At 42.6% G+C, this 20608-nt stretch overlaps 1 protein-coding gene across 1 annotated transcript in view; it reads left to right on the top strand.

The window, feature by feature from the left end:
* Positions 1–5679: 5679 nt before the first annotated feature.
* The window catches only part of CNKSR3 (CNKSR family member 3), a 53620-nt gene continuing 38691 nt past the window's right edge, over positions 5680–20608 (top strand). Inside the window, exon 1 of the mRNA XM_064708193.1 lies at positions 5680–5822. Coding sequence (XP_064564263.1) covers positions 5771–5822 — 52 coding nt within the window. The 5' untranslated portion in view covers positions 5680–5770. The remainder of the gene's footprint in view (positions 5823–20608) is intronic.

Below are 20608 nucleotides of genomic sequence, written 5' to 3'. Positions count from 1 at the left end.
GAAGACTTAAGTAAAAAGGGGAAGAAGAGTTAGTGTGATTTAGGCAGAAGACAGGCTTCTTGAATCAAGGTCTTGAAATACAAATATACAATATTCCTACATGCTCCATGTAGGAATAACTCTGGTTTTCCTTTGATAAATTTGTTTCTCTTAGACCTTATTTTGAGCAAGTTTCCAGACAAATATGGCCCAGGCCGTGTGGACAGTACCACTGATATATAAGAGGTGGTCTTCTCTGCCTTGGCCCACAGGTGTCCCTTTAGCAGGAGGTTTCCACTATCTGTCTGTGGCTTCAGGGGTGTTGGGGACATGCCGTCTGCCCCAGTACCCCTTTTGATCCTGCACCAGCTGCCTGTTGCAGCCTCATTCCTCACAGTTCCTCAGCCCAAAGCAGCTGAGGTGGTGCTTGAAGGGAGCTGAATGGCACCTCAGCCCCCTCCTCTGTTCCTGAGCCAGGAACTCAGCTGTGCACATCTGCTTCACCTGCACTGCGCCACATCTCGCTCCCTCCACCCTCCAGGCACCAGGCAGGACTGGGTCCCGCTCTGCTTCTGTGTGCCTGTGACAAATGACTGCTGGACAAACATCCACAGCTGGTGGGGTAGATGCTGCCTCTGGTAATTTTGCAAAGTGGTTTCCCTGCTCTAGCTGCAAAAATGTCTCCTTGCTAGTGCTAAGCTCCCAGAAGTTGTTTTCCGTTTGGGAATGTAACTCTTCCACAGCCGATCAAACTCACTGATGAAGTATGTACAAGACAAATCTTTCCTCTTATGTGCCTTTTGGGTAGGGAAATGAAGACCAGATAAAATAATTTCTCTCCTTCTCTATACAAAAATGCTCTCATTTGACTACAAGTTTCACTTTATATGTTGATATAGGTGAGTTTTGTAATTTTCCACAAATCGCTTTTGTACTTTGTTTACCTGAGAGTCAGATAGTTTCATAGCCAGGTAAATGGACCTAAGCTAGACCAAAATAAATTTATAACCTAATTTCTAATAATTATGAAATACATTTTTAATACATTTCTATTTTGCACAACAGGTTTGTGATCCTCTTCTTAAACATGCTACTTAGCACAAGATGCAGTGGAGGAAATGATTTCTATGAAGGGATTTGAGATCTGATTAATAAAACCACCCAGGGAATTAAAAAGGCCAGTGTATGGCAAAACAGGCACTGTATCTGCATTCTTGAAGGAAAAATATATACTTGTTAAAGTTTATAGGATTTTGCTCTGAAGAAAAACTTCAGGAGAAGACCTTTCTCCTTACGGCCTACATCAGTTTTGTGCAGAGTCATCAGTGTACAGATACACACACATCTATTTATATGCAGACATATATATATATACATCTATACCAGCAGACAATGGCAACTTTCACCCACTTTGTGTAGGTAGTTTAAAGCTGAATAACAAGGACAATCCAAATACAGAACTCCTATCCTTAGGAAATAAGTAGCACAGGAACTTTATTATGGGGGAAAAATAATAAATCTGATAGATCCATTATAAATACAGTCATATATGTGGGTCTTCCTAACCTAACTTTGGTTACTGACAAACAGGTATAACCTTGTATTTCAAACACCACTGGGCAGACCTATTTCTCCCATCAGGCTACACCAAGATCTCCCACACTCTCGTGTATAGAAGAGATACATCATTAATCAGTACTGGTATCAAAGTGAGAAATAGGATGTTGATTCTTATGCAACAACAGTTTCCCACTAGCATGAGTTTTTTTAATTACATGATGACTGAACCAAACCCAGTTCTGAACTTGACTCACTCTGACTCAGTTAAGTTACCTGTTGCTATTTCCAAAGAACTTGAATACTCACCGACCTTACCGGGAAGTTCTAAGTTCCAGTTATGTAGAGTAAAATTTTCTTGTTGTGCAAAAAGTCCTACCGACTTCTGTGGCCTCTGTGTTTGATTAAGGTAATGCTTAAAAAGATAAATCCTAATTTTTATTTTTAAATTTTTTTTGTAGTGACAGTATTTGAGGCATTATGACTATTAAAATGTTAGGGATGAGCGCCTCACTGCTCATCTATGGATTGTCAATAGAGGCAAATAGTGGATTTTTTACCCAATTACTGGTTTCTGTTCTGCACACTTTAAATTTGTTAATTTTCACAGCTTTCAGCTATGCAAATGAAACAAATAAACCTTGAGCCTTTCATGAATAATGTAATTAAAATGTAATGTAATGTAAAACTTGCTTAGTGCTTTGTGGAACATAAACATCCCTTCCACTCAAAAACACAAATTGCAATATGCTGACCCTAAAAAGATTGATCCAGCAAGAAAATTACCTTTTTGTGGCCCTAAACAAAACCCACAATTTTTGAACTTGGTATGTGACTTTTGGCTAAGCAGTTGTTTATTCATCCCTCTCAAGACGAGTAGCAGCAGTTGCCTCTCTTAGAGAAGGGAGGTGCTGTCCCTGCAAACCTGCACACACCAAGGGACGTGAGGCATAGCTCTGGTGGGTGGTACTGAGTCTGGTAACAGACACACTGTGATGCATCAGCCAGGGGACAAAAACAGCAATGTGGTGTGAAGAGATAACCTGGTTCAAACTCAAACTTAACTCTCAACTGTTCTCTCTGTATCAGCAGGTATTTTTGTTACATCATCTATTGCCTTTCACCCTCATGCTAGTTAAAAACTTGAACGTCATCCTTGTTGTCCACTTTGGTCACTTTCTCAGGCATAAGACCATCTATATGTCCAAAAAACAGGTCCAGGCAGGTAACCTGGCAGGTCACAGGTTTGGAATGAAAAATTAAGGCCTAAGAGGCAGGGTCAACCAGACTGTGTTTAGAAAAGAATTGTAATGCACTGTTAAGCTAGAGTACTGCCAATATAGCTAATGAAATGATGCTAAGCTTTTTCAAATATCCAAATACTCTTTCTTTTTTCTGGAAAGAATAATTTATTCCCACAGACTTTCTGTTATAGAGAGTCATCTGCCCTCCTCTTGCTGATCAGCTGCCACAAGAGAAAGCTGAAGATGGCAAACACTGTGTAGCTTCTTCTGCCATTTTGGCAGGATGTGGCTGTGGGTTTAGACAAAAGACTCTTTTGTCTTTCCTCTGGGGTGGTGGGAGGGAGCATATTGCTGTGCCTAGGACTGTGAAACCGAGATCATGGTCCATACTAAGCTCTGTGTTGTCAGGCAAATTGGCCTGAGAGCCCTTTGAGAACCTGGAGTGCAAGAGTTCAAAGGAAGAAAACAAAACAGGGAATCAGCAAACAATTGGTCTGAATCGTCTCCTCAAATCAATTTTCTTTTACCATTGGAAAATGGTAATAAAAGAGAACCCATGCACTTCTGGAGAGCTGGCAGCCAGGTCCTTGGCAGAGCAATGAATGCCATGCAAGGCTGCAAGCAGAGAAAAGGAATGGACATCTTTGCTAATAATTGGTACTGGTTAAAAACTCATAAACTGACTTAGAGAGGATCTGAAGGCATTCAAAGGAGAAGTGTCATTTTTTAATATGGCACTGCTAGAAAATGGACAGAGTTGCTTGGGTTTTTAATTTTTTTTTTTTTTGGCAATGAGTGTTCTTTTTAAACAAAAACCACCTTATTCTATATACAGAACTTCTAATTGCATCATGCCATTGGACTACTAGGTAATCTCATCTCAAATAAAGATCAGATTATGGTGATGTAATCATGAGAAAGATCAACTCAAAAGCAGCTGTAATGTGGGTTTGCAAAGAGTAGCACAGGTAAGCAATGTGGCTAGGATCCTTTTGAGAAACAGGAGACATGCTGCCTTCCCCTGTCAGCCCCATTTCCTTCGTCCAGAGGAGGCTGTAAAGCAGCTGGTGTTGGGGGACATCATGTAGTAAAAGCACAGAAAGTCACTGCAATGTTGTCTTGCTTAAAAAAAAAAAATAATAGATTTGTCACTTTGAAAATGACCAAAAATACTAAGTATTGATAATCGATTTGTTGGATTGGCAATCTGCTAGCAACCCTCTCTGCATGCCTTCTTCACAAAATATTGTGCTCATCTGACCCAAATCAGGCAGAGGGCTGGCCCAAGACCTGTGACAGAGAAGGATGACAGCAGATGGGTGTTCCAAACACCAAGGGCGAGAGACCTATCCTGCCTGCAACCTAGGGAAGCATCTGTGTAGTTAAAACAAGTGCTGTTACATTAACCCATGTGAAACCATTAGCAGGGTCCATCTGTTTACTCAGGCCTCTGCGAGGGGGGAGAGCTGCTGTTTTACCTTTTAAAAGCATGAATGGCAACATGATTCAATAGGGAATCAGGAAACTTTTGGTTGTTACACAATATTAAAGCTGTGAGGAACTGCACTTTAATCTTTCAGATAGGCAGAGAAGTTAACTGACAGCTGTTCTATTTCAGAAACTAGAAAGCAAATACAGAAATCAGCTAAAACGAGTTAACCTTATAATAAAGAACTAAAAATAAACCTTCAATCGGCATGTAACAAAAAAAGAGAACAAATTATACTTTTTAGGTATACATGCACACCCCCTTTCTTTTAAACTACTGGTTCCCCAAACTAGAACTAGATCTAAAACTCCTCCTGATTCCAATAGGGGTCTGAGGCAGTGTGTGCCAGAAGGCAGCTGTTTGTGGCGTGGTGGGAAAGCTGGGCACTGCACAGCTGGGTGCTGCACAGCCCTGCACAGGACTGACGGCCCCTGTCCCAAAGAGCTTACATTTCAGCTCCATGACTGAGGATAACAGATGGGTCGAGATGGGAGATGATGAGAACAGTGGGATACTGGACAGTCTCAAATCCCAGCTGCTTGCCCACTCTGTAATATTGCCAAGTTAAAATTTCACGGTCTTATTGTCACAGCAGTGTTTACGCTGCTTCTTCCTCATTGAGGAAGAGGAGCAGTGGGACACTTGTGCACGCTACAAAAGGGCTTCAGGCTGCAATTTGCTGCTGAACCAGATAGTATTGTGATAGACACAATAAACACTCCTGTTTCCTTCATGTTTCCTTGCGGCACGGAAAGGTGTTTGCAAGGCCGATTTATGGGCTCAGTGCTAGGGAATGGCAGATGCCGGTATGCTGGGCACACAGTTCTGGAGGTCAGCCCTTCAACCTCTGAGAAGAGACTGACATTCAGTAAGGACTTCCATGGGCTTCGGAAGGTGGCCAGGACATAAGCGACAAATTTCCCACGAGGAATGCGAGTCTGAGGTGCAGCTGATGGCTTAATGCAGCCCCCAAGACAAGTGAGCAAAATACAAGTAAACTCTTCTGGCGAAACAGTCTCCACACCCAAGGACGCTTTTAGGCGCGGGATTCAGAAACAAAAACCCCAAATGCCAATATTCGGGGACAAGCGTGGTTCAAGGCACTCTGCTGCTAAAACTGCCCCAAGGCCGTGACTCAGTCTGAGCCACCACCGAAGCAGGGCGCAGCGCCTGGCCGCCGCTCCCCACCATGGCCCGCCCGCCGCTCCCGGGGAACCATGCCGGGCGACTCCCGAATCGCCCTCTCTCCGGATCTGTCGGAGCGGGAACCCCTGGAAGTTTTTTCTCGGCATTTTCCCAAGCACGAGGCCCGGGCGGGACGCGGCACCTGGGGGCGGAGCGGCAGCGGGGCGGGCCCGGCCGCGGCCGGCGGGAGGAGTCGGGCCGGGGAGGGGGCGGCCCGGAGCGGCGCTGCCGGGATGGGAGCGTGAGAGGGGGCGAGTCCGCGGCCGGAGGAGCTGCGGTCTGAGCGGGGGCTGGTGCCGGCGGGCTCGGACCCGCCATGGAGCCGGTGACCAAGTGGAGCCCGAAGCAAGTGGTGGACTGGACTAAGGGTAAGAGGGAGCCGGCCCTGCCGTCTGGGCGCCGGGGGAACTTTCCGGCGGCGCGCTGGGGGTGCTCCGCTGCCGCCGCGGCTCCTCTGCCCGGCGGGGCGGCGGCGTGGGCGGCGGGGGAGCGCGGCCTTGGCCAGCGCCGGCCCCGGCCGAGCCCCGGGACTGCCCGGCGTGGTGCTCGGGAGCTGGCGGCTTCCCGCGCCCTCCTGCCGGCGCTCCTCCGCGCCTGCTGGAGCCTGCTTCGCCTTGCGGGATTTTCGGTGTTGTATTGGTTTTTTCTTTTTCTGACACTGGGGAAGAGAAAGTTTTGCAGCGAGACTGGATAACTTCAGGTCCGTGTGTGTGTGTATATATATATCTGCATATGTATGTATCTGCCGTGGGGTCTCTACCCATGACTCGGTCCCTTCTCCCTGTGTTCGTCCTGGCCAGCCCGCTTGCATGGAGCGGGGGTTTGCCGCGCTCCTTCAGGCAGGTAGGAGGATCGTGAATCAGAGTAGTTCAGGTTGGAAAAGTCCTGCGAAAGTTAACTTTCAGCTTCTCAAGCGAAAGCCGTTGACAGTTCGAAAAAACCTCATGTTTGTAAGTTAAGCAAGAAGTTTTTTAACTAGCTCAACTAAGCAAGAACTCTTTATCCTGTTCAGCGGTGATGGGACTGAAGAGAGTCCCATCTCGGAGAGGTGAATAGCGGCCCCTTCGTCCGCCGGTCTGTCCGTCTATCCCTCCCACCCCTCATCTCTCGGGTGCGTGCTTGTGTCTCTCCCTCTCCCGCTAGCAAAAACGTCCTTCTCTCCTTCGAGGTTTGTTGGTAGTGCTGACAGAGCAAGGAAAGCCTCGGCGGGGCTGCAATGTGCAGCCCGCCCAGCTCCGGGGGACTCCGGGGGGCGGGATGGCTGCGGGCGCCCCGCTCCTGCCCGGGCATTTCGGCAGCGCTTGGTGTTACCGTGGCTTCCTCCGAGGGCAGGTTCAACCCCGTGCTGTCATACTGCGCTTGGACCCTGCGAGCGCTTTCCGAATGCCGGCCGGGGTGTCGCAGTTCCCGCTCTACAGGGAATGAATCAAAGGGAAGTGGAGCTATGGGTTAGGTGAGGGATTTATGGCTTCTGGAGCGCGCGTCTCTCGTTTTTTGGTTTTTTTTTTTTTTTTTTTCTTGCGGCATTAGGTTTTAGTGTGATCCTCTTTGGTTACATAAAGTATTTTCGCAGGCTTAGCTGGAGTTTAATTTGCTGAGGAGTTGGGAATGTTGTGAGGGGTGCAGGTTTGCCCGCGCTGGGAGCGGCGCTCTCTCCCTCCCTGGCTCGGAGCAGCCATTTCTGCCCGCCGTGCCTCGCTCGGCACCGGCGGCCTGCGGTCAGCGCTTGGCGGCAGCGCGGCCCCACACTCGCTCCGGCAGGTTTGGAAAGCAGACCCGTGTTCTCAGACAGCCAGAGATGGATACTCCCAGCCCTCCTGAGCGTGAACATGTGCCTGAAGGCGCCGGTGCCAGTGAGAGACTGTCCAAGCAGCCTTTGTGAGGAGAGGATTCCACGCAAACGTGCTGTGAAGTTATGCGTTAACGTATAAATAACTTCCCCAGAAAGATCTCTCTTTTTTTAATGCTTGGAATTGGTTTAAAAGGAGTGCATTGTTCCAATGAAATAAGCCTTTTGCTTTGGCATGTGGGATATTTATATAAAGCTTTTCCCTCATTGTGTTTTTTCTCTTGGGTGCTGAAAGTTTGTTGCCTTGCCAGATTAAAGAGTAAACCTGCTAATCATTTTAAAAGCCTTTATTATTCTTAAGCATGCTTGGCTTCCTTTCTTGCATAATTTATTTCACTTGCAGGTTCCTTGGACAGGTAACTCTTCAGCTGGACCCTCAATTAGTGCAATGCAGAGTAATTTGAGGGCTGGCTGTAGTTGGGGGGTGGATCTTCTGACTAATGCAAACACGTGTACTTTGAAATGTAAAGGAATAAATGAAAGACTCCTGGTGACTTTTGTTTGTGCTGTTGTTTTTCAGTTTCTAGGTAAGCGTTGGACTTGTTTAGTACACAGAGTCATTTTATGTCACCCCCTTCGTGGTAAGACTGTAATAAAGAAATGACATGTGGAAAATTCTTCTTTATGGTTATACTTTCATCTCTGAACATGAAAACAGAGGCTTTAATAGCTAGCTAACAGCCTTGTTAGCACAATGTCTCATAGTTTATTTTCAACCTGAAGTAGTTATTTACTGTGTAGTTCACAACCACTGGGTTTCATGTTAGACCAAGACCAATTTAATTTTATCTTATGAATATTTCATTTAATTCTCAAGGTTAGTTTTATGAACAAGTGTTCGGAGGGGAGCTTAAGCTCTTTGTTGTCTTGCACGTGCCTTCTGTGAGAAGTGATGCCACGATCTGGTTGAGCTCTGGGCAAAATAATTTGGCTAGTGATATCTGCTGCCAGTAGTCAGTGCTGTGGTGCTGTGGAGATGTATTTTAGGAGCATGATGTAAAAAACTGCTGGGAGATGCCAGCTCTCAGTGGAGAGATTGGTTTTGCAGATAATGATTCTTACTTATCATACAATGATAAAAAATACCTTTGCAAAATGTAGAGAATGGTGGAAATAAGTGGTCTGACTCAGTCCATATTAATGTTCAATGAGAAACTGAGCCCCTTCTCACTCTCCCCCCATCAAACTTTGATAAATTAAATATTTTTTATAACTTTCCCAGACCAAAATGAATCATGGAAACTTACTCTTTTCCATGAAACAAATCCCTGAAAAGCAAAATCCCAAAGTATGACCACTGCTGGACAGTTTATTTGCTCCTGGTCAGCTTACTTTTTTTTTTGTTTGTTTTGTTTTGTTTTTTTGTTTTGTGTCTTGTTACTCTTAAATAACTTTTTAAACAAGGTAACTCTTGTTCTGAAGAGTTTTGCTCTGAGATTTTAAGATGTTCAGTCCTTGGAAAATACTGTAAGAAGCATTTATCCAGCATTTGAAATGGAACCTATCAAGAAGTAGTAAGCTAAACATTAAATATTTTTAGATATTTGTAGTCAGGTTTAAAATAAAAAGAGCTCTGTTCATTGTTACCAACAACAGCTGATACAAAACACAGTTGCTTGTCTTCTCTTGCTAATTCAGACTAGAATGCTGCTATTTTTTGTGAACAAGGGTGTTTTTTCTGGCACAGGGCGCTGTAGTGGCAATAGCAGGCTATGCAGCTAATAAGAGCTGGTCTAGTTAAACTGAAACTGCAGAGGAAGACTTCTGCTTTTATTGCCAATAATTTTCTATGTACATGAAGCATTTTTCAAGCAAGGATGTGATAACTTTTTAGCTACAGCATCAAGGTTTGTAAAGAATCTGATTTTTTTTCTATAAGCACCACCTCAATTTCTGTCTGAAAGAAGTGATGGTGTAGTTAAAGGTTTCTCTTACAGCACAATGAATTCAGATAGTATTTAGGGGCCATATTCAGCCATGAAAAGGCATGCATTTTCCTAGGATGCTGTGTTCATTTACTTGTGCCTGGGCTGGCGTGGAGTTTGTGCTCTTTGAACAATATTGTCTGCACTGTTTCCTAACTCTGCTGAGAAGATGTGTTTGGGGTTTGTTTCTCTGGGTTGTTTTGAGTTGATCCTTGTTGTGGTACAGACTAACACCTGGGTAGTGTTGTAGTTGACCTGTGATCTTGCTTTTGTGCAGTGTAAGATGCTTGGGGGCTCAAAGTCCTCACCTGTATATCCCAGCACTCTCTTTTGTGCCTGAATTTCTTGAGAGTTCCTCAAGAGGTATTCCTAGAGTTGTTCAGCTTCTTGCAGGGCAGGTGAGTGGCCACAGAAGTTGCAGCACATTTGCAGTACACTGTATAAAAGTGACTTAATTTTACTGGCATAATGACAATTGATGGTATGGTGAAACTTTTTCTGGTCTCAGAAGTCCCAGGCTACTGGAAACCCCTCAGTTGAGGTCATTCCTCAAAAGATGTGAGGAAGAGGAGGAGGAAAGCAGCATTTGTCACAGAGCTCCTCCTGTGTGAGAAATGTCACTGTTGTCTTAGGGACATGGCTGTGCCTCCTCTTTGTTTGCTGTAGCCCGATCTGTCTCTTCCCCCTTTCCCCAGGCTTCACATGCTTGTGTGAGTTGTGACTTCAAGCCAAATTTTACACGGTAAAGACAAGTTTGACATGCTTGTGGTTGGAAGCCTCTGTTGTTGTGGGGCTCCATTGCAGCCTGGCCTTTGTCACTGGAGCTGTAGACTCGGCTGGCTGGGGATCACATCTGCTTGGGGCTCATTATTGCACTCCAGGTTCAGTTACTCCCTTTCTCAGGAGTTCATGGACATTACTTATTCCTGCATATGTCATGAAATACTCAGATTTCCATTCCTGGTAAAGCTGTTGAGCAGCTACATTTATAGGTATGTCTGGGAGAAGAGGGAGAAATATGCTAATTTATTAATAGGTAGCAATTAATTGTGAGGGCCTGGTATTCTTTTTTTAGAGCCATCTTCCTTACCCAGGGAGATTTCCACAAGGTCAGTCCTGTTAACTGTGTGTTCTGGGAGCTGGAAAAGACAGCTGGGTTTTAGAACAAGTTATGGGTGATGCCTGGAGTTATTTTTTAGCTTTTCTTTTTAGGCATTCTCAAGTGAATGTCGTTGTGTTCAAGTTATTTGGGAAGATCTAACACTAAGAAACCCCTGGTATTTTGCTTTCAGTGAGGAATAGCAGGGAGAGCTGCCCATGCCTGGGATACAGAACAAGCTCTTTGCTCTTTTCTTACCTTTTCTTGGTTACCTAAAAAATAATCTGTATGAGCATTTGTTAATTAGATCAGAGAATGGTGTTGCATAACCACTCTTTGCACATCCAAGCTTGCCCATAATGTTTTACTAGGAAAAGGTGAAATATACTAAATGCATCTATTTATATTTATTTGTGGGCTGAAACAAAGTAAAAACTAGAACAACGAGTTTGTACTACTGCAGTCTTAAAGTTATTCATGCATTGTTGCTGAGTGAATATGTATGAAAACATAAATCAAAGTTGGCCTCTGTGTTCTTGTGTTTAGATCACGTTTTCATGGGTTTTTCTGTGTTGCATTTTCTTGAGCTGCTTGTGGATGATTTTTTTTCCCCTTGATCTTTTTGTATTCACAGTCAGCTCTGTTTATTTGCCATTAAATTGCTGTTCAAACTACTATAAAAAAACATCGGGAACTCTGAAAGTTGAGTCCTCTCAGTATCATGTCTGGAAAAGCAATATTTGAAAAGCTAAAAATCACAATAGGCATTAGTGGAAAGTTGATTGTAACTTCACAGAATGTAGTGAAACTGTCTAGTTTAAGGTGCAGGGATTGGCCACTGTGCAGGCTGCTTTTCTCCTTCTTTCTTTAAAACTTGAGGGTCAGGAAGTAATTTGTATCTGTTGTTGGACACTTCTATAGGAAAAGGCTCATTTTTGATGAAATATTGCTTGGGCTCCAGGTTTTCAGAGCTCTTATGTTTCTTCCTTGCACTTCTTGCCTGGTACCCTGTGTTTTCAGCATGCAGAACTTCTTAAACAAGAATCATGCCTCTCCTTGTTTTTACACTCATTAGCACATTGCAAGAGCTATAGGAAGACAAAGGATAAAAGACTGGATAAAAATGTATGTTGAGATTTGCCATGATGATTTATTTTCTGTAGTGAAAGACCCCAACAAAAAGCTGTTACTCAACATGTGCTACAGGATGAATTGCAGTTATGAGTGATGTGTGAATACAGCCTATTATCAAGTACTCAAAAGTATGTGGGGTTTTTTTTTCTTTTTTGTCTCTTAAATCAAAATTTCTGAATTGCCTGGTTTAAGGCATGGAGCTCCTTCCAGGCATGTCTAACAGATGATGACTGGTCAGGATTAGGGAATTGTAGAAGAGGTGGCAAGACTGCTCAGTGTTTGGTTTGCTCCATCATCTTAGGGCAGGATTTTCACTGATGCTTCACACAGAAGGCATGTTAGTAAGTCTAAACAGTGCCTCTGTGAATTAAGTGAAAGACATTGATTTCTGTTGGATATTTTCCATAGAAGTGATTATATTGTTCTGAATTTGCACCTTGTCTTTGCCTAATGGTATCACACAGTCAAGCCATGCCTTCCTAGAGGAATGGTGTATCTGCAGTGTTTCTCCTTGCTCTGTCCTCCACACACCCCAAATAAATCCTGTCAAAAGGAGGGGGTAGTGAGCTACTGACCAATGGCAGGGCACATTTGAGGACAGGAATGGAAGGGTAAACAGGAGTTAATTGAACTGGGATCTCTATAGCAACCTCTCACACATTTATGGGAGTTCTTCAGGCCCCAGCTGCCTGTGGTGTTGGGGTAGCTCAAGATTTTAGTGTGTTTGTACACAGGGCTGTTGTAAAATAAAGGAGATTCAAATAAAAATGCTGTTTGACTGTGGGTCTCTGGCTGATGTTACACCTGGTATAGAGTCCTTATGTCATTTGGGCCCTCATTACCAGAGGGGGATAACTTTGGAGTCTGAGTCTATCATTCAGGTCCCTGGGCCATGCTTCCTTTGCATGAGGAAATTGCCTGTGGGTTTCCATATGCCTGCCTCCATCTTTGCAGAGTACAAGCAATGACATTTTACTGCTTGTAGGATCTGCAGGGGGTGCACTGAATCAGCCCGATCTGTTTTGCTGGTGTTAAACATTCATTACCTATTAAAATAGATATTTATGGTATTATGAAATGTAGCTAATTTTCATCAAGCATCACACGTGCTGGACAAAGCCAAGCATCTGTGTTTGATTTGGTGAGATCAGATCACTGACCTCTGTGACTCTGGTCTACAGTCTTGCGTTCAGCCCCTGGCTGAATTCCGTTATAATACTATATCAGTGCTGTCTTAAAGTAGTTTCTAATATGCTCTTCTCTCTACAACGTTTTGAATGAAGAATGTTCTTTATCACTGTAATGACAAAATATATTTTTTGGACTGTTTCTTAGATTAGTAGTTAGGTGTAGGTAAGCAAAGGGTATGGTGTGTTGTTGCAATCAAAGCTTTGTGGCATAAGTGTGATATTATCTTTCTCCTTGATCAAAGGAAAGAACTTAATTGGTGCTCATCAAGGGCTAAGGCTTCTGCTAAGCAAGTGTTGGTACATGCTTCTGGGCTAATCATCCTGATGTCTCTGTCTTGGGTGTGCAAAATGAATGTTGCTTAGGTTGCCATCCTTTTATCATTGTGCTTATTTATGGCATAGTCTTGTTTTAGTGAAATGAAGTTGGCTGGGTGAATGCTTTATTAAAAGCTCTGCAATAAGCCCATTTTATCATTAAATAAAGGAGCCCTACTCTGGTACATGTGCATTTCAAGCCAGAAGAGAAGGACTCAAAGTTTTGCAGGAGGCAGAAGGCTGTACCTGAGCAGGTCTCTGAGCACTGCACTGCTGACTGTGTGTGCTTGGCCGTGCAGGTGGGGAGGGAGAAGGGATCAAAAAGGGATGAAGGCTTATTTCCCCTCCTCTTCCCCCTCCTCACCCCCCCAATAAGACTTGCCCTATGTAGAGGGCTCTAAGAACAAGTTCAGGCATGCCTGAGGAATGTGGCCTGAAAAACGTGTAGAGGATGGAGATGTGCCCAGAGAGTACTGCAGAGGAAAAGTGGGAACCTAGTGAAATACAGATACCTACTCTGATGTGAAACCTTTTTTTTCCCTCCCTCCCTGTCTTGTTCTAGTCACTGCTTCACTGCATCTTGTGCAAGGTGTTGGATTCTGTTTGTATTCTGTCAATTTCACCAAACAGAATTATAAAAGTATTATGGTGAAAGTTACACTTAATATTGACATTCCTAAGGCGAGCTGTAATGGAAACTTTGGAAGAAAGAGGAGACAAAAGATACAAATGCTATAAGTTCTGTGTGTTTGTAGTCTTTTTCATCCAAATTTGTAGTATGTCTTGTGGTATTTGGACTTTGTTTTTACTAGAGGGTGTAATGTTATACCTCTTGTGAAATATAATCCCTGTGTCAACATAAAAGCATTGTAGTGTTTCCTTGTATTTCAAAATAGTTCATCTTTTCTCTTGGCTATACCTACTTCACACTATTTCAGACAATAACATTGGATAAATAAATCTATTTGTGATTGAAACAAGGACTTAGAAATCAAACCTGCCAATAACATTTCTATATCTTGCTGGTTTTTGTTTTGTCTTCTCATAACATATTAGGCATCACTGCATAAAAAAAAACGGTAAGAACATATTTTGCCCTCAGTTATGATTATAATTTAAAGATAATCTTGGAGGAACATGTAATACCGGAGTTTGGCTGAGGATGAGTTTCATTGCTTATTTGTGGGGGCAGGTGTGGGTTTGATGCAGCAGCGCCGAGGCTGGAGCTTTCAAATGGACTGAGGTGGGTGCTGTCCTTCCATAGCAGGCACTCTCTCTGCCAGTGGGTGCTCTGAGGGGTGGGGGGTCTATTTTTATGGTTGCTCTTATGACAGTTTCATGGTAATTTAATATCTGGGACTAGGGTACACCTAGGCTTTGGGACTGGGTGTACCAGAGTGATGCTGACTGCTAGGATTCTGGCCAATTGTACTTTTATTCAGATTTTAAAACTTCAAGAGAAGATGACTGAAGTAGAGCCTTGAGAAACAAAGCTTCTGGGAGCTGATGAAGTGTTCTTTAGTTGCCTTATGCAATTCTTGTCTTAATTAAAAATTAACACACTGTTATCATGGTGTCCCTGGTGTTAACCTTTTTTTTAAATTTTGTTCTATTTCATACAATAACATTGGACAAATTAATCTATATGTGGTTGAAACAAGGGCTTAGAAATCAAAGCTGCCAATAACATTTTTATATCTTGCTGCTTTTGGTTTTATCTCCTCATGACACATCTTTTTAGACCACAGCATGGTGTGTAAGTTCCGAGCTAGTTAGCATCTTTGGTGTATAAAATCATCTCTTCAGACAAGAGAATCAATAATAATTATTAATTAATTAATTAATAATCCCATTGGATGTTGCCATGGGACCAGTAACAGCAATATGTGCCATTTTTTATTGTAGTAAGATTATTGCTGCCTTCTCAAGGTGATGTATTTGGAGAGGAATTCTAGCTCTCAGTAGAGTCAGTCATGTGCTAGGCATGTCTGGAGACTTTTGCTGATCTGCCTTTCATGGAAATGATAATTTCCAGGATGGTCAGGTTGTATGCATGCTTGCAGGTTTGCTCAAATTAACATGGCTTGGCTGCTGCAGAATACCAAATGGACTGTGTGGTTTCTAACACATGTATAATTGAGCATAATGCATGTAAATTTTACTGTCCAATATCATCCTCAATTTTCCAAGGGTTAAGAGAGCCTTGAAATGATAGTTGGAAACTTAATTATCTTTTGCGGCTTTACTGAATTATGTTTTGCTCATTATTATTCTACCCTGTCATTGGGTGTTCTCAAAAATGTGTCAACTTGTGAAAACTAATTTTCAGGTAAGATTTAAACTATTTTCATTCTGCCCCTTATCCCCCTAGCAGCTTTGTTAGTTAGACATGCATGGGTCTTCCCTTGAGATGCTTCTTACACCTAGGAATTAGCACTGTCTGGAAGTTGCACCAAAAAAATTGTACTCTGTAAGAGATTTAAAAATGAAATAAAAAAAAGAGCCCAAACCCAATTTAGCTATGAGAAAGAGACAAATAGCCATCAATCAAATTGCCTGACTTCCCAACAAATACCTGATGGTGCTTAAATAATGCAAATACCTGTGGCTTAAAAGTATCAGTGACTCTTGTCTGGAGCTTCAGCAGAGGGTCAGAAATATCTTGACACCACCCCACTAGGAGGGTAGAATATCTGCTCACACTTGCCTCTTCATCATCACAAAAAATGAGGATGTCAGATGGACTGGCTGAGGTATTTGTAGGACTCTTCCCTGCCCTCTCCTGTTCTACGTTTTGTCTGGGAAGGTGGTTGGTCTCCTGATCAGTTTAATGCTGTTTTAGACTTGCCTATGATTCAGACAGAGTCCTCAGCTTTGCCACTGATGATCTTAAGACACCTTTTGCTTTGTTATGGCTGGGGTGTTGCACTTGAACTCTGAGGTCTTTGGTGTTTTAGGGAGTAGCCTCATAGCTGAAAGATACGAAATTATGAAAATGGGTCAGGCAGATAATTGTTTCAAGCAATTGCTTTAGATGTTTAAAGTGATTATAAAATTATGGAGAAGCTCAAAGATTTGGTGTTTGACTGCTCAGTTGATACACCTTGTTTTTTGACCCAGTTGTGATGTGCTTTAAAATGCTTGTTTTATTTGCTGCCTCAAGACAGTGTGGCCTGGTTCATGGAAGGCACCCTGAGGGCTGGGTAAAATAATGCAAGGAGTAACTTTTAAGAAGATAGAATTCCTAATGGAAATGTTGCAGAGCTCTTTAAAATGAAGTCATTTATGCATCCAAGTAATGACAGCATCTCCTAGGAGAATCCAGTAGGGACTCCTGGGGATCTGTCCATGATGGAAAAGTGTATGCACCATCAGCTTCTTTCTGTTAATGTCGTTTCATTCAGCTTGTAAATGTCATTCAGCTTGTCATTCACCAGCAGGTGCTGATGGCTGGTGATTCTCATGTGCCTGGGCTTATTCCTCCCTGGTGACTGTCAGACTGTAAGGTGCTGGGCATCCGTGTTTCCTAACCGAGCAGGAGCTTGTCATCCCAAAGCTTGGCTATCTGGCAAGCGCATCAGCTGTTGCCTTGCAGCAGGCTGCTCCCTGCCTCGCTCTTGGGTGGAACAGGAATCACAGTGTTTGCAAGGGTGCGCACACAAAGGAGAGGCGCATGTGAGTAATGGACCTTGCTGCAATCAGCCAAAACAGTTCCACATGGTGCTGCGAGAAGGCAGCCAAACGAGATTAAAGGGATCACCCCATTTCTTCTTGGGAGATAAGAGGCAGGCAGTTTTGCAATGTTTCTTTTTGTTTCCACTGTGGGAACAGGCAACAGAGTGTTAATTGCCAGAGTTCAAGAAAAGGAGCTCTTGTGACTAATGAACTGCTTCTTCAGCCGCAAAAACCTTGTAACTTTGACATGGCAAGCTCTTAATTGTGTGGTGGCTGTAGGGCGGGAGGGGTTGTTGCTTCGCATTAAGCACATAAAGTTATCAGGAACGCAAGGTTCATGTGCTAGACACACAAGTAATGTGGAGTGTACAGTTGCTGCTTTTGGAAAATGAAATAACTTTGTGCTTGACCTGTTGAAGTATAGTATTTATTTTTAGGGCCAGCAAAGACCAATAAAGAGTATAAAGTTTATTCTTGCTGCAAAGATGTTGACTTATTTTCCTCATGGAAGGGTCAAAACCTAATACAGCTGACAAGGCATTGAAGCAGCCACCTTAGGAGACATGCTTTGAAGGGGACAGTGCTTTTGTGTTACCTGCAATTAACATGTAAATACTGTGATTAATATTAGTATTGCATGTGATTGAATTTTGTGCTCTTATTTGCTTTCATTTTATTCCTTTGGAAGTGTAATTCTCTATGCTATTGTGAAGTTCTTTACAACAGTAAACCAGATGGGCAGGGGCTTGGTGATGAGATGGATGTATGGGCTGATGGAAGCCAGCTCTAAATAGAATAGACTGAAGGTTGATTTTTATTTTTTTTTTTCCCTCCAAGTGGGATGGGTTTTCTGTTTTACAGGTTGACTTTTGCTTTGCCAGGAAGTTTTGCTGTGCAGTTATCTCTAAAGGCTTCCCTTGCTGGGGGTTTTGGCATGGAGGTGGGTGGGGGTCTGGCCTGTCCCCTCTATTCATAGGCTCTCCAGGCCTGAGCAGTTTACTGTCTAGGATTGTCAGGGATTGTGGAGCTGCTCTTAGCTCTGGCTTGCAAGTAAATACATGCTTTTGGTTTCTGTGGCTCTCATTCCAGCATCTTTTCAGCAGGTTTAGTGTGTGTGCATGAGATAGGTAACAGCAGCTGAAGTTCAGTGTCTGCAGACCAAGAGGTTGATGACAGTTTTATATCTCTTAGGGTTGAAAACATTGGGCTAAAAGAAATGTCTTTCATATTTCACATGAGTGGGATGGGATATCTGGAGAGAGTAACTTTGGGATAAGAAGACTTCTATGTTGCCCTGTTTGTTATATGCTGTAATGTTCTCCTGTGGATTGCTTGCTTTTGAGATACTGCTGCTTCTGTTGATTTGAAATAAACATTAAGAGGAAAATAATGCAAAGAAATCTTTTGAGCTTGCTGCAGTTAAAGCAGCATGGCTGTCTGAAGGTCTGTTAAATGGCCACTTTGGGGTGAATATCTACAATGAAAACTTTCAGTAGTTATTTCTAATCAACTTTACTCTTTTGGCTGTACTTCCCTTTATTCCTTGTATTTTCCTGTTAATGTGATCTTTCCTAGATGATATTGTTGTGTTGGTCTTGGTAACTTGTCACTTACTTGACATAACTTACTTGTCTCCTGGCTGTTTTACAATAATTTTCAGAGGCATTTGGACTTTTTTGCCCCCCCAGTGTAAAGAAGGTGCTTATAGATGTGACAAAAGACAGCATTTTTTTAAAAAAAATTTAATTATTTTAGCCCTTGTATGGAGAGCCCTTATTCTTTTCCAGCTAATGGTAAGAAGAAGAGGGGAGTGCTTGGTGGCTTCTGTGATGACAGCTTGCAAAGAAGTTGTTCACAATTTTCTGCTTATGGGTCTTTATTGCTGGTGCAGAGGGCACTGCTGGAGCTGCTGGGTTTCCTGGTAGTTTCAGTTGTGGGGATGTGGGGAAGGTGTCACTCTCAGCAGTCTCGGTTTGGGGATGCGAAGCCAAGTCTGCATGAACAGAGATTAATGTGTGAGACACTTTCTTTGCTGTTTAATAACTTCTAAATATCGCTAATGCCTTTAATTCAGAAAATAAACCCTCCTCTTTCTGCCTCTGCCCCCCCTTCTCTTCCCTTCCCCCACCACTCCCCACCTCGTGCAAGGACCTAATGATTAACTCGGGTGTAAGTGAGGTCACTGCAGTGCTGTAAGAGAAGAATAAAGAGTGATCAAACAAGCTTCCATAAATCACCATCTTAAAAGTCCATTTCCATAAAGTTGACAAATAGGGGCACTCTCAGGGGTTAAAGTGGTTCAACCTGATGCAGGTTCTGTCTTCCCTTGCAAAGTACTGCACCAAAGTATTACTTCTGAATTTATGTTTGCAAGTACTTTGGGCCCAGTGAGCAATTTCTTATGATTTGGAAGTTTGAAAAGGCAGTCACTGACTGGAGATTGCTACTCAGCAGTGACCATGTGGCAGATTGACTGCAGAAGTCCAATCTGAGGACTTGAAGAGGTTATTTGATCTCCTAAAGCAGCTTGAAAATAAGGCTCTGTGATACAAGACATACAGTATGCATCCAGGAGAGAGGCTGCTAAGACAACTTGGAGTTGGTCAAAACAAATAAGTATATTTAAATAAAACTTCTGATATTTCCAGATAGGATGTAATATCTTTTTGTTACTGGGCAAACATCTGCTTCTAAGTTTTTGCACCTTCCAGTTTTAAACAGCCCTTATATCCAGTAGATGACATTTTTAAAAAACAACATAAATGTTAGTAATAAATGTCCTGACTTCTTCTCAATCAATATTTCAGGGACCAGAAAGGCATTGAATATTTTACAATGCTCATGAAATATAACCTAATTCTTCTTTCTACCCCATTCTTTAAGTGTAATGTTAGTCACGGAGCTATACAAAACACTCAGTTTCACATGAAACCTTGTGTTTACTGCTTCTCATTGCTTGTGTTCTTGATACTGATATGCAAAGAAATATGAGCACTAAGAGGATGCTTGATGTGCTCCTTTAAACTTAATGCTATTTGAAATACAACTGGAGCAGAAAGTAGAAGAAAAGAAAATGTCTAGATGACGCTTGTAATAGAAATTGGAGAGAGAAGTCATTGCATTGAAAAAACAGGTGTAAAAATTATCACAACCATTGTTTTTAGGACAGCATTTGCATCTGTACGCTTCTAGCCTGTTTTCCACCTGTTTATTGCAGCAGGGGGACAATAGGTTATTTTTGGTGTTTCAAGTAATGTTACAGGTTCCAGCATCAGGGCCTTATTGTGAAAGTTTGCATGCCATTTTCCACATTCATGCACACACACATGTAGGGTGCTCCCAAATGACTGAATTGTGTCAGGCATTGCAAATGCAAACTATTTATGGGACTTTCATCCCTTCTTGCATCTGTTTTGGAAATACAGAACTCAAAGCTTTAAGGGGAGAGTGTCCATTTAATAATCTCTTGGAAGAGAGGCTGTGAAGTGGTTATGTACCACTTTCACAAATGCTATCCAATCCATTCAGTCTTATTTAAAATCCAATTCAGAAAATCCTTCCTCTTGGTTGCTCTACAGAAATAGAGTGGCTGATGTGAAGTTTTACATAACTGAAATAGAGAATAGTTGTTTTTAGCATGCAGGAGAAGTATGGTGCTTGCAAGGTGGATCAACCACTAGAGGAGCACATTTTCTCTGTGAATGGCTTGAGGGTTTTAGGAGGTGTCTGCCAGTTTGTGCCTTTTGTAAGCGTTTTTGTTATCTACCAGTTCATGTTCTTTCAGCTATTGACTTTGTGTTGACTGACACAGTAATGGGAATTATGTATTTTTTTTTTTAAACTTGAATAATTAGTTTGGTATGAAAGCCATCCCTAATAAAAAAAAATTAACCTACAAAGAAAATGATATTTTGCTAAAAAAAGTTTTAAGTGTAGAATTGTTTTATAATAAGAAAAAACTAAACAA

The sequence above is a fragment of the Zonotrichia leucophrys genome, chromosome 3 (assembly GCF_028769735.1).
Source record: "Zonotrichia leucophrys gambelii isolate GWCS_2022_RI chromosome 3, RI_Zleu_2.0, whole genome shotgun sequence".
Lineage (NCBI taxonomy): Eukaryota > Metazoa > Chordata > Aves > Passeriformes > Passerellidae > Zonotrichia > Zonotrichia leucophrys.
The sequence above is the reverse complement of the archived record's forward strand: the minus strand, read 5'-3'. Positions and strand labels throughout refer to the sequence as shown.